This window comes from Temnothorax americanus, unplaced genomic scaffold, assembly GCF_048541705.1.
Source record: "Temnothorax americanus isolate GAGA-0224 unplaced genomic scaffold, ASM4854170v1 Scaffold2, whole genome shotgun sequence".
In the NCBI taxonomy this organism is placed as follows: domain Eukaryota; kingdom Metazoa; phylum Arthropoda; class Insecta; order Hymenoptera; family Formicidae; genus Temnothorax; species Temnothorax americanus.
Window position 1 is genome coordinate 5,517,128 of NW_027509338.1, and position 11,744 is coordinate 5,528,871.

The following is an 11,744-nucleotide window of genomic DNA, read 5'->3' on the forward strand; positions in this document are numbered from 1 at the left end:
AAAGAAAGAGGGAAGAGATATAACTGGACGTTTAATGCACCATGGACCATTTCTCATTGCGACATCAGCGAATTACGAGTTGCGAAAAAAAAATGAGACAGTATTTGATACTTTGTAACTTTCTTTTTGTTTCTTCCTTCCTATTGTTAGATATAGGTATTTTGCTATACGTTCACAGTAAATAATATTCCTTTTTAATTCTCAAATATCTTCTCTAAAAATTCCTGCTATTGTATATATATGTATATATTTTGTATTCTTGTTACTTTTTTTATTAAATAAATTACGATATATATATATATATATATATATATATATATATATATATACACATAATAAAACTAATGTTTTGTTTTCTTAAAAAATGTGCCAAAATTGTTCAACGGGATGTATTTTCAGAAAGATTCTTATATATATTTTATATTTATCGTTTAATTTTAAATTTGATCATTGATACGTATCTACGTTTTATACGTTTATTTTTAACGTATATAAGAGTCAAATAATACATACGATATTTCATATATATCTTCTCTGTTTCGCTAGATTGACTGTCAGCCGCGCAGGGCAAGAATGAAAGATCCAAATGCGAAACATTTGTTAGACTTTTAGCAGTTAGACTTTCGCAGCCCTTTCGCTACATTTAATTATTCAATTTTATTGAATCATTTTCTTTCTCGACGTTTCTCTTAACGACGATTCCACGTTCGGAACATATATACCCGTGGGGCAGTAATACCGGAAATCATTCGGAAATGATATCCGGTTTCGACACGTATTATGCGTGAAACGCATGATACACTCTTTTTTCTTTTTTGGTTTTAGATAATTAAATAGAAATATTCTATAAGAAGGCGTCATGTCATTCACGACACCGAGACATGCATTAACAGTGCTGTTATTGTCACGACACGACGACAGTATACATATCTTTTATCTACTTCGCGCTTTGCGCTTTCGTGTTGACGGTTTAATTTAATTAAGCTCTTCGAGCGAACGACTTTCTTATTTTATCTTCAATCTAGCAACTTCACCATCAGTTTTAACGCCTGATGAGGCGGCGCCGGTCTGATGGACTTGTCCAATTCCGCATACAAGATCTCTGCCTCCACCTTGAAACCGTGCTTCAGACAGACCTTCTGTGAAAATGCGCCGGTTGTGTCGGCCTTGCACACCTACAATGATATAATATACCAAATTGATTCTTATTTTCTTTATTAATTTCTATTTTGAATAAAATTAAGATCTCTCTCTCTCTCTCTCTCTCTCTCTCTCTCTCTCTCTCTCTCTCTCTCTCTCTCTCTCTCTCAAGTATTTTAAAGGAAATTGAACAAGTTCCTAAAATAAGTGGATTGAAGCAAGAAGTTTTGAGAAATAGAAATACTTTTGAAATATATATAGTATCTCGTTCTCAATTACTTTACTAAACTACGATAAATTCTTTTCTTCTTTTAGCGTCAGCTTAATAATATGAATAAACAATCTAACGAATAAATCAATAACCTCTTTTTTTTAACTGTAATGATTAAAATTAAAAGAAACAAAAGTATTAGTAATCATAATTAATAGTGACTGTTAATCGACTTTACGGTAAATATCATCTACATATACCCATACTTAACCAAGATATATTTCTAGAATCAATGTTATTCGACAAATTAAAATTTTAGCCACTAGATTCTGAAAGTTATTAATAATAAAAATAATGCATTTATTCGTTTACATTGATTTATTATTCATTATATTATTTATTCGTATTATTTATTAATGATATTTTATAATTTACTTATAATATTTAATTTATTCATTATATTAATCTGATCTCTCTCTCTCTCTCCCCCCTTTGCTGTGGGTGGGGAAGAATGAGGGTGCAAGAAATACCTTTCAGAAAAGTAACGAGTGATGAATTGCAATTATACCTCATGAAGAAGTTAACGAAAAATCATCCCATGCATATTAACCGAAGCGCATGCTGAAACAAAAGGAAAGTGTGTGCTGTGTACGCAAACCAATCACGCGTCAACGCAACGATCTTAAATTAATAAAATAAAAATAAAAAATGCGAGAAGCTCTCTTTATAACATGTAAAATCAATAAAATAACTGCATAAATATATATTGCCGCTTTGATAAAAAAAATTTTTTTTGCAAACTTCGTAAATGTCGCACAAAATTACATTGATTTTCTTCCTCTGCAAAAAGAATTGATGAATAATTTCTATCTGTGATATTCTAAGTATACAGAACAAATAAAATTTCACAATTAAAATAGATCACTTTATGATTAAGTTGAAATTAAGAAGAGATAGAATTATATAGATTCATAATTAAAATTTCATAGACAAATAAATTGAAATAGATAAGTTAAATATAAAAGATAAATGAAAGAATAAATAAATTTTAAATAAGTGAAAATCAAGTTAATTTACCTTGAAATCACCATTTTGGGCGGTTTTCAAGCTATCGGCCATGAGAATATTGGCCAAACCTTTGCCGCGGTGATCCGCGTCAACGCTGAGAATCCGACACTCGAATAGCTCATCCACATCATATTTGGCGAACAAATCAACCTTGTCGTTCAACTTATAGAGTAATCTGAAGATCGTCTTGAACTTTTCGTCATCCAACTCGTCGAGACGCCGCTCTGCTTCCTCGCGCTCACCTTTCTTCAGAATACCATTTAGTGCCATTCCCGCTATCTGATAAAAGTAAATTCTAAATTAATTCAATGATTCTTCGTTATGTTAAAACCAGATATTGCAACCTTCAGAAATAAAAAAGTAAATAGAAATAAAACTAAAAGATTTTAATTATCGTTATAAGAAAACATAGTTATGAGAATAAACAGAGAAAACTATATAAATTTAAAAAATATTAAATTAATCAAAAAATTCTTTCCATTTTTTAACTGTATTGCAAATTAATAATTTCTATACAAATAAAAATTATAAATGATGAATTTCCTATATGAAGAAAATGGTTAATAGAGTATTTAAAAATAAAAAAATTTATTATCATCACTTATTTTAATTATAAATAATTATCACTAACAATGTAAAAAATATTGAATTGTTAAAATATTTATAAATAAATAAATAAATAAAAACAAAAAATTTTGAAACAAGTTAATTCTTCTTTCGAAGTAATAATGAAGCAATTATTATATGTATTTCATGAGGGGGGGAAGGAAGTCGCTCACCGCTCCCTTCTTATTCACTAGCATCCTGGAGTAACCCTGCTTCAAGGTGAAAAGGCAGTGTCGCTCAAGTTCGCGCTGAGATTCCCCCCTCGCGCAAAGCCCTACGGCGTTGTTGAGCGGCTCATCGGCAAAGAAGTTCCATCTCAGATGGTGAATCGCCTCCTCGTAGCGATCTTCCGGTATATCCACGACCGTGAGACAATCCTCGCTAGAAGACGACGACATGTTTCGGGTGGCGAATTTTATGCCGCGCACTGAAAGCAATTTCCACACGCGCATCTCCTCGTGAAGAAGGGTGGTCACCACCTCTCGTGTGAGAAAATTGTCTCCCTTCCTCCCGTAAAATATTGATCGACCTAGTTCACTGGCGAGTACACTGGGTCAGTTGTACACGTCGATTGTGCCACGTTAATTAGGAAATAAAATAATTTTACGAGATTAATCAGAATTACATTAAAATGACCTGATTAGTCTAATCAGGTACAATCTGTAAAAAAAATTTTATTAAATCAATTTGTATTCTTTTTTTAAAAGAGTTATCACTATCTACCATGTCGAGATTGTAAACATAACATTTGCATTTCAATGTGATTCGGCGTCTTTTTCTATTTTAAATATCTCGTTCACATTTCTGTAAAAATTTGAAAAGAACAGAATAAGAACGACGAAGCAGATTGTGGTAATTAATAATTAAAAGATAGTACAAAATATATATACATATACATACATTTATTTATTATCGGATTGTACAATTCCTCGCATCATAAAAGCCAGAAATGATACGAATGATGATGGAATGATTTGCGATATATGGAATTAAAATAGTAAACTCTCTTCGTTATTTAAAATTAAAATACTCGGAATACTTTTAACTGTAAGAAGTAATTGCGTTGATGTTGCATGCATATTACATAATTACATGCATGATACATAATTACTAATTTATACAAATTGCTGCCCAACAAATACTATAAAAATGTATCTTTCGAAAAATAAACAATATTAACAATGGCTTTTTTAAAGCGAAAAAGGGACTGCCAACGACATTCTCTAAAATGTACAAACGAGACTGTCGTGGTTCCGATGTAATTTATGGATGTTCTTTCTATTTAGATATTAACACCTTAATTTATAATGTATTATTTACAGTATTTAAAACAGCACATCATCATCGCTCTCATCAAGCAGATTTGCAGCGTCAGAATATTGTCCAGTTGCAATCATTTCTGCTCTTTCTATTTCAGCCTATAACAGCGGAAAGGAGAATTCAGAGATTTAGTTACTACATAAACCATTAAAAAAACACATAAATAATGGAACACATTCTTAGGGTGATAATAAGTAGAAAAAAATATTAATAGCATTAATAAAATAAATTATCTAAACGTACCTTTGCCTTGGCAATCTTCTTTTTATCCTGAATCTTCTTCAGCCGATAAAACTCCTCTCTTTCAAGCTCATCAAGCTCTGAAATAATATAGGCTAGCGTTCTCTCAATTCGTGGGATGATAACGTGCTCGATAGCATTGACACGTCGATTCGTGATCTTGATAACTTCGTCGAGAGTAACAAAACTCGTTTGCAGCGACGCCAGTTCTACGAGCAATTTCACTGCCCGCTGATAGTTCTTCTTCAGTTTGGCCAATTGTTGACCGCCTCTGGCCAGACCTGCTAATTCATAAGTGTCCGTTCCATCCTGATAGGACTCGAATATCGGTAGGTTCACACCGGCAACGTTGTCTTTCTTAGAACGGATCTTGATCTGTGCTTTTGTCACATTTTGCAGAACCACCTGATTGAAATCTCCCGTAGCAAATTTTGCTTCTGCCAACGAGAAGGCTGCCTCCTTCATCACTTCACCCATCAGAGTTTTGGTCTAAAAATAAGAAAAATAATAATGCACAAATTAGATCATATACATATATAAATGTATGTGTATATGTAGTACATATATAAATAACAATATATAAAAAGTTCAATATATAAAAATTCAATAATAATATATAAAAAAAGATAGATGAATTAAAACTAGAGTAAATAATATGATAGACAGTGTACAATAGAGATAATAAAATTGACAAAAATTAATCATACTTCTATGATTTTCCCTAGTATCATTCTGAAGCGCATTTGCAGTGCGTCTGCCTTTTTCTTCAACAATCCATGTCCCTTTTGTGCTCCTTGTAAGCGAAACTTCATCAACATTTGGGCCCTAAGTACACAAATTTTAATAAGTGCACAGTCTATGATAAATAAATAAGAATAATAAAATGTTATAAGTCTTAAAACATACTAGTATCTTCATTTTCCAAATTGTTAAAGTATACTAATCTTGTATACTTAAAATACATATTACTGTTCATAAATTTTGTATTACGTCATTAAATATACAAATTCGCAAATTAAATTTCTTGACAAACAATTGACATTTTTGCTGCAAAGCAGGGAAAATAAAGAAATAAAGAACTTCGCTCTCTTACACAAACATCTCGACGAAATATCCCTTAAAATGTATCGTGTAACAAACACTTGCAAACAGAAATTTGCAAATTAATATTCTTCACGAAAATTAAGACGTTCTGGTAAAGTAAAACAGAGTCAGAATCCTTAAATAAACATTCACGTTCCTTTAACAGTTGAAGGCTGGGGTTACACCCAGTGGTGCAGTATGTTTTAAAACGGAATTCTGCTCGAAAATAATGACGACGCATGATATACGAATGAAATCGTCGATATTTTGTAAAAATTAGTATGTTGAAACAAGTAACTTACCCCCGAGAGGGGAAAATCGGTAATCTGTCTCTGCCTGACATTCTCGATCACTGTGCATCAGCAGACAGGAACGGGATTGATCAGCTGACTTGAGCTGACACGAGAGACCGGAAGTCTAGACAGTTGCGTTCTCAACGGCGCGCGACTTTAAAAACGTATGTATGTACACGTATACGTGCAGACCAATGCGGTTGCTAAAAACAAGTACAAAATGAAAATTGACATATTCTTTATAGTTAATTTAACATATACCTTTATTTGATTTTTAATGTACATTTTTTAATTGATACGCTCATATAAAATCAAACGTAAATATAATTGGAATGAAAAATACATAAAGTCATACTCAAATGTAACGTAGAAGTCCCGTATTTTTTGTCAAAATAAAATCTCTGTAATATTATCATTGAATATTATCATGATACTTGGCAGACAATTTAACTTAAATGTTGGAGAAAAAGATTTCTATTGATTATTACAGAATTTTCATCTTTCAGCAGATATTTTACTAAAACATTAAATTGATCAACCGTCTATACTGTCTGTAGGAATAATTTTATGTAAGTTAAAAGATAACGTATTAGCTATAATAAATATGTATATGTACATATACAGGTTTCCATTGAAAATTTATAATTTACGACACGTATGTATGTACAAGATTTTCAGCGAATACCGGCATTACCGACAGTGAATATCAAAACTGAGGGACGTAAACAAAATAAACTGGTATATATATATATATATATATATATATATATATATATATATATATATATATATAAGGTTAGTAGAATATCGAATAACTGAAAATTTAGCAGAGAACATAAAAACAGCTCTGCTAAATAAAGAGAAATTAGAAGCTGAGTTATCTAAAGTTTCAGATGGAAAAAATTAATACCAAAAGTTGTATTTTTTTTTAAATGAATAAAGGAATGTAAGTGAAGGTTATATAGTTGGTTCAAAATCAACTAATTATAATGTAAGTTTTGAAAATGAATTGACTAAATATCTTGATGATATAACAGAGATTGACAACAAAACTGTGCAAAAAAAGTTTTAATAGATCTGGTTAGGGAAGCACTAGAAGAGGATATAGAACTGTCAAAAAATATTGCATTATTGTGACGTTTCAGGTGCAGAGTTAATTGGAGCTGAGGATGTGGATTGGGATAAAATATTGCCTGCAGAAACGATTGATGAAGAACGTGAACAGAAATGCAATTGCCGTAATTTAAAGAAACTTGTTACATACTTAATAAAATTCCAAATAGTAACAAATGATGGAAAACGTAATTGTGGATCTGTCGCACTGGAACCAATGTGTAGATTTTAAGTTAGCAAAAGAAGATGGAATAATTGGAATACTTCACAAAGCAACCCAAGGGCTAAAATATGTAGATACAATTTATGCAGAAAGAAGAAAAGCCGCTGAAGAAGAGAATTTGATGTGGGGTGCGTATCATTTTGGAGTAGGAGAAGACGGCAAAGACCAAGCTGAACATTTTCTGAAAACAGTCGGAAATGTTTCTCAAGTGACGCTAGTCCTTGATATCGAAGAGAACCCAAATGGGAAAAATATAACGCCGAAACAAGCGGAAGAGTTTGTTAATCGAGTTCACGAGGCAACTGGGCGTTTTCCACTGATCTATGGAAGTCCTTATTTTCTCAAGGATTTCGCTACACCGATTTTAACAAAATGTCTATTGTGGGTGGTAAAATGGGATGTAAGACCAATGTTACCAAAAGGGTGGAAAAAATGGGTTCTATGGCAATACACTAATGGTCAATTAGGACCTGAACCACATTCTGTGAAAGGGATTGGCCCATGTGATCGAAATAAATTCAACGGAACACTAGAAGAGTTAAAGGATTTTTGGGTATCAAAATGTTACTGAAATCATTCAAACAATTATTCCACAAACCACCAAAATCATACAGTTTAGTATGGGATATCTTTAATATTTTGGATCAAAATGTAAAATAAAAACCTGAAGATCTAAGCAGGCAATTTGAAGTTACCAAAGGGCTGAGACAAGGGTGTGCGTCATCAACATTATTACCTGCAGATGTAAGTTTTTCGAATATGTGAAAATATGTTTATGAAATCATAATTTTTACATTTGTAATCTCCTCTATGTTATTTATTATTTATAATATAGATACGAAGTCTGACTGATTTTGCTTGGGGAAATGTGTCTCATAAATCTTTACAATGATTCTTTATGATGTCTGTAATTGTAAGCACATATCTCGCGCGAATTATCTTATCTGATTATATGTACTTGATAAATCGTATTAATTGTATTACAATTATCAACAATTTATTTAACATTTTTCCAATATATATGCGACATTCTTGCACAAAAATAAATTTATAAATTTAATTTTTTGGGAAATGCAGCACATTATGTTATCATGATCGCGATGTTAGGTACTTTTATCTATTATAATCATGCAAGTAATGATGACAAAAATATTTTAGTTACAGTAGAGTAAAAATAACTTCCGAAAAGGCAGAAGATATATTTATAAAAATGCAGAACACTACATAAAAAAAATTAGGTTATACATTATTCAGTATCTTTCATATATTTTTTATCAATCTTTAAATTTTTATGAAATTCTGTAAAGTAACTGAATTGTCTAAAATTATTTAAAATCACCAGTGTAACTTAATGTTATAATTCAAACAATATTATAATTCTGTGTGTACCCATTTCCATATATATCTTTAATAGTTATGTACATAAAATCACAATACGGTTCAGTATAATACAATCTGCTCAGGTTTCAAAACCTGTCTTACATTCATATTAATCCTAGCTTCGGTGATGTAAGTTCGTGCTTTGCGCCAATCGTCCAGATTGTACGCGGGACCTTCACTATTACCTTCACAATTGTCGTCCCAGGGTGCTTCGGACGCTGGTAAAATCCGCGGCACTCCGTGATATCTCAGACGAGAGCTTCCCGACATTATCACTACGTCTCCACTTCGCAGAAAAATAGCGTTAGCCGGATCTTCCTGTTTAAGACCACCAATCAGAAATACCGCTGTCTGTCCGAAACTTATGGAGAAAAGTGGCGCTGTAACGTTCATTTCCGAATGATCCGTATGCCCCGCTAATGTTGAGCTCATCCGATAGTAATTCACAATCGCAGCTTCCGCTTTGAAGTCCGAGAAACCTAATGCTTTTGCCAAAACGGACGTTAGGCCGGATAATTCCGTCGGCATGTTGCTTTTCGAGTTTTCCGAGTATAATTTTGTGTCCCAATTGTGATGATATCCCAGTGTCGCCCATCGCAGCTTGGGTAGGAGAATTTTAGCCCTGTCCGTTCTATGTACAACAAATAAAAACCAACAAAATCTTAATATAGATATCAATGCAGATTTTCATTAGACAGCAATATTGAATTATTACAAAAATATTCACTAAAAATATTAATCTTCAAATTTAAGTTTTCTACCATAAAAGTTACATCACTACTAATTTGACAATCATTCCTTACTGAAAACATATGTCCCACCACGTTTCGTTATCTAAAACGTTATGAGCGTCTATATTTAACTTGTATGGCTCCTTAGAGTAATCTTTCAGACATTTCGTGATCCAGTATCGTTGGCCATCAGGTGTAAATGGATTCTGGATAAAGATGAATCCTAAAAGTAAAGATATAAGTAAGTCAGACAAGTAAAGATAAGCAGGTATATAGAATCAAGTATATTAATTACTACAATCTCTTACGAAACGGTGTTATTACTAGTTAAAAGCAATATTGTATAAACAAAGTTTAAACAAGCATTGATGTAACATGAAAACAATATTAATTGACGATATTGTTATTTAAAAATGAGTTTAATGTTATTTTATAAAAAATTTGCTCACCAGGAATGGCCAATAACTCGTAAATGCTCCATTTCCTCAGCGAATTGAGGCCGAAATTGTACTCGGTCCATTCGCCAGTTACGCGCGCCTCGATCTTTCTAACCTAAAAACAACATTCGCGATTAACTCTCGAAATAGGATATACGAATCGCGATATCACGTACCCTGACGCGATCTGGACTTTCGAGATCGATCACGTTGCCGAGATCGGGTGTGGGATTTCGGCTTTTGTAGTATTTGAAACTGTCCCGAAACATTTCTCCTCGATCGTGCGGGCCGCCATGTTTCCTTCGTACTTTGCTAGAATTGCTAGAGCTGCTAGCGCCAGCGGCCAAACGCGAGATGATTTTCAGATGACGTCTGCGGGCGCTTTCTTTCGTCGAATTTCGAAATACGATTCTAAACACGCGGGGTTGAAATCGCGCTCAAATCATGCCAAAAAAGTCGGAAAGAAATATATATATAGAAGTTATGTGTGTGCGCGGGCAACGTGACATTTTATAATCACATTTTATGTAACTGGGTCCAGAAACTATATATCTGTACGCATCCTATACATCCATAAGGATTATACAGAAAATGGGTATATAGGATATTTGATACGAAACATAATAGCACACGCAAACAAAATAGGTATAAATATCGAATATTGAAGAGATGTGTTGGATATAAAACTTAATTTTATAAAGTCTGGCAAAATTTCGATTGTCGCGTTTGCGCGGTAAATAATTCGATTCTTAGACCATGCGTGTTGGAGCGTATCGACAGTATACGCTCGCGGATATACTGTCTGACTAAGAGCGGAAAAACGTGCCCGAACCGGGTGGACACGTAAACTATATGCGCCACCCACTATTATTACTCAATATACTTTGCATATCTTCATCAAGCGCGAGATTACATCGGGAAAGTCGTGGCGTTTTTTCTCACATTGTGTACCCGAGGTATTCGGAGGCCTTAGAGTTAACATCTATTATAAGCATCGAGTTTTGAAAGTTTCCTTAAAATCTGAAAATAATAAAAAAAAAAAATTTGTTTATATCATATATATAACTCCACAATAATATAATTTATTTATATTATACTTATTTCCCCCCAAAAATGAGAATAAACAAAAAATAATTCCCAAACTTTTTGTCTCGTCCACATTAAATATTGGTCGAATAAAAAAAGATTTATGTTTTTTAAGATCAATACTTTCAAAAGATTTGTGTCAATTTATTGTTGTTTGTAATGTAATTTGTAATATATAATGTTTCATTTACGCAATTGAAAATCAAGGACTATTAAACAGAACTGTCAAGCAATCAATGGAAAGTTATATTTCAAATTATGCGATCTTTGTAAAAAAAAAATTGACTCATTCCTAATACGATCGCACGAATTATACTCTTTATGAATGAGTAAATTAATCGTCGCCCAAGTTAATCGGAGTTTGATCCAAGTCATCTTAAATCCGCCACTTGTTCGCGCGACGTGTGCAATAATCGTTTGTGACTAATTTTAGCGTGCGATTTTTCACATAATGCGGCATTGCCGAGAAACGGCGTGATTTCATAGGATAGCTGCGAGCAGGGCAGGGCACCGCGTGCAGCAGCGCCTCTCAAGGCTTTTCGAAAGCCTCTATACCGCGAGTAAATTGATAGACGCGGCAGGCCGCGGTAATAATGATCGTCCATTACCGTCGCGCTTCTATTCGCCATAAATCTCGCCCACCCGCCTAACCTGACCACACGCTAAATCCGTTGTTCACCCGCACGCACCTGCGACGGTCGTCGCGTATCGATCGCTGTTCGATCGACCCAAATCGTCGTCGCGTTCGAAAAAGAAGTCAACGCATAGCAAAAGCTATTATCAGTCGACAAAAAAAAAATTAACGATCGCGAT

At 33.3% G+C, this 11,744-nt stretch overlaps 4 protein-coding genes across 9 annotated transcripts; 1 reads left to right on the top strand and 3 right to left on the bottom strand.

The window, feature by feature from the left end:
• Window positions 1-288: 288 nt before the first annotated feature.
• Window positions 289-3,783, bottom strand: LOC143897096 (arylalkylamine N-acetyltransferase 1). Of its 3 annotated transcripts, none has more exons than XM_077405430.1 (4): window positions 3,199-3,783; window positions 2,429-2,698; window positions 1,920-1,972; window positions 1,040-1,175 (listed from the first exon to the last, which is right to left on the bottom strand). In XM_077405430.1, exons 1-3 carry the CDS (start codon window positions 3,475-3,477, stop codon window positions 1,943-1,945), a joined length of 579 nt encoding a protein of 192 aa, XP_077261556.1. In that variant the 5' UTR covers window positions 3,478-3,783; the 3' UTR covers window positions 1,040-1,175; window positions 1,920-1,942. The 3 variants fall into 3 exon arrangements, 2 of the variants coding, with proteins under 2 accessions (XP_077261558.1, XP_077261556.1); XR_013256835.1 differs by having other exon boundaries at window positions 1,048-1,175; window positions 1,882-1,972; XM_077405432.1 differs by lacking the exon at window positions 1,920-1,972 and having other exon boundaries at window positions 289-1,175; window positions 3,199-3,446.
• Window positions 3,784-3,910: 127 nt separating this feature from the next.
• On the bottom strand, window positions 3,911-6,127 carry Vha36-1 (V-type proton ATPase subunit Vha36-1). Its single transcript, XM_077405428.1, has 4 exons — window positions 5,971-6,127; window positions 5,293-5,410; window positions 4,589-5,074; window positions 3,911-4,443 (listed from the first exon to the last, which is right to left on the bottom strand). Exons 1-4 carry the CDS (start codon window positions 6,009-6,011, stop codon window positions 4,351-4,353), a joined length of 738 nt encoding a protein of 245 aa, XP_077261554.1. The 5' UTR covers window positions 6,012-6,127; the 3' UTR covers window positions 3,911-4,350.
• A 634-nt stretch (window positions 6,128-6,761) lies between these two features.
• Window positions 6,762-8,245, top strand: LOC143897281 (lysozyme M1-like). 4 transcript variants are annotated; one of them, XR_013256894.1, is made up of 3 exons: window positions 6,762-6,952; window positions 7,107-8,041; window positions 8,133-8,245. XR_013256894.1 is itself a non-coding variant. In XM_077405810.1 (2 exons), exon 2 carries the CDS (start codon window positions 7,251-7,253, stop codon window positions 7,866-7,868), a length of 618 nt encoding a protein of 205 aa, XP_077261936.1. In that variant the 5' UTR covers window positions 6,762-6,952; window positions 7,107-7,250; the 3' UTR covers window positions 7,869-8,223. The 4 variants fall into 4 exon arrangements, 3 of the variants coding, with proteins under 3 accessions (XP_077261936.1, XP_077261937.1, XP_077261938.1); XM_077405810.1 differs by having other exon boundaries at window positions 7,107-8,223; XM_077405811.1 differs by having other exon boundaries at window positions 6,762-6,917; window positions 7,107-8,223.
• Window positions 8,246-8,674: 429 nt separating this feature from the next.
• On the bottom strand, window positions 8,675-10,176 carry Alkb (alpha-ketoglutarate-dependent dioxygenase AlkB). Its single transcript, XM_077405800.1, has 4 exons — window positions 10,022-10,176; window positions 9,858-9,960; window positions 9,481-9,631; window positions 8,675-9,308 (listed from the first exon to the last, which is right to left on the bottom strand). The coding sequence occupies exons 1-4, from the start codon at window positions 10,112-10,114 to the stop codon at window positions 8,738-8,740; spliced, it is 918 nt and encodes a 305-aa protein (XP_077261926.1). The 5' UTR covers window positions 10,115-10,176; the 3' UTR covers window positions 8,675-8,737.
• Between the last annotated feature and the right edge of the window lie 1,568 nt (window positions 10,177-11,744).

Excerpts from the sequence above, each read along its gene's own strand:
- Alkb (XM_077405800.1), bottom strand. The coding sequence starts at position 10,114 with ATGTTTCGGGACAGTTTCAAATACTACAAAAGCCGAAATCCCACACCC. Across the intron at positions 9,961-10,021 it reads AAAGTCCAGATCGCGTCAGG|GTTAGAAAGATCGAGGCGCG; the intron begins GTACGTGATATC and ends TGTTGTTTTTAG. Across the intron at positions 9,309-9,480 it reads TGGTGGGACATATGTTTTCA|AACGGACAGGGCTAAAATTC; the intron begins GTAAGGAATGAT and ends TGTTGTACATAG.
- LOC143897281 (XM_077405810.1), top strand. The coding sequence starts at position 7,251 with ATGATGGAAAACGTAATTGTGGATCTGTCGCACTGGAACCAATGTGTA.
- Vha36-1 (XM_077405428.1), bottom strand. The coding sequence starts at position 6,011 with ATGTCAGGCAGAGACAGATTACCGATTTTCCCCTCTCGGGG. Across the intron at positions 5,411-5,970 it reads CCGATTTTCCCCTCTCGGGG|GGCCCAAATGTTGATGAAGT; the intron begins GTAAGTTACTTG and ends TTGTGTACTTAG. Across the intron at positions 5,075-5,292 it reads TACTAGGGAAAATCATAGAA|ACCAAAACTCTGATGGGTGA; the intron begins GTATGATTAATT and ends TCTTATTTTTAG.
- LOC143897096 (XM_077405432.1), bottom strand. The coding sequence starts at position 3,423 with ATGTCGTCGTCTTCTAGCGAGGATTGTCTCACGGTCGTGGATATACCG. Across the intron at positions 2,699-3,198 it reads TAGTGAATAAGAAGGGAGCG|ATAGCGGGAATGGCACTAAA; the intron begins GTGAGCGACTTC and ends TACTTTTATCAG. Across the intron at positions 1,176-2,428 it reads CCCAAAATGGTGATTTCAAG|GTGTGCAAGGCCGACACAAC; the intron begins GTAAATTAACTT and ends ATATCATTGTAG.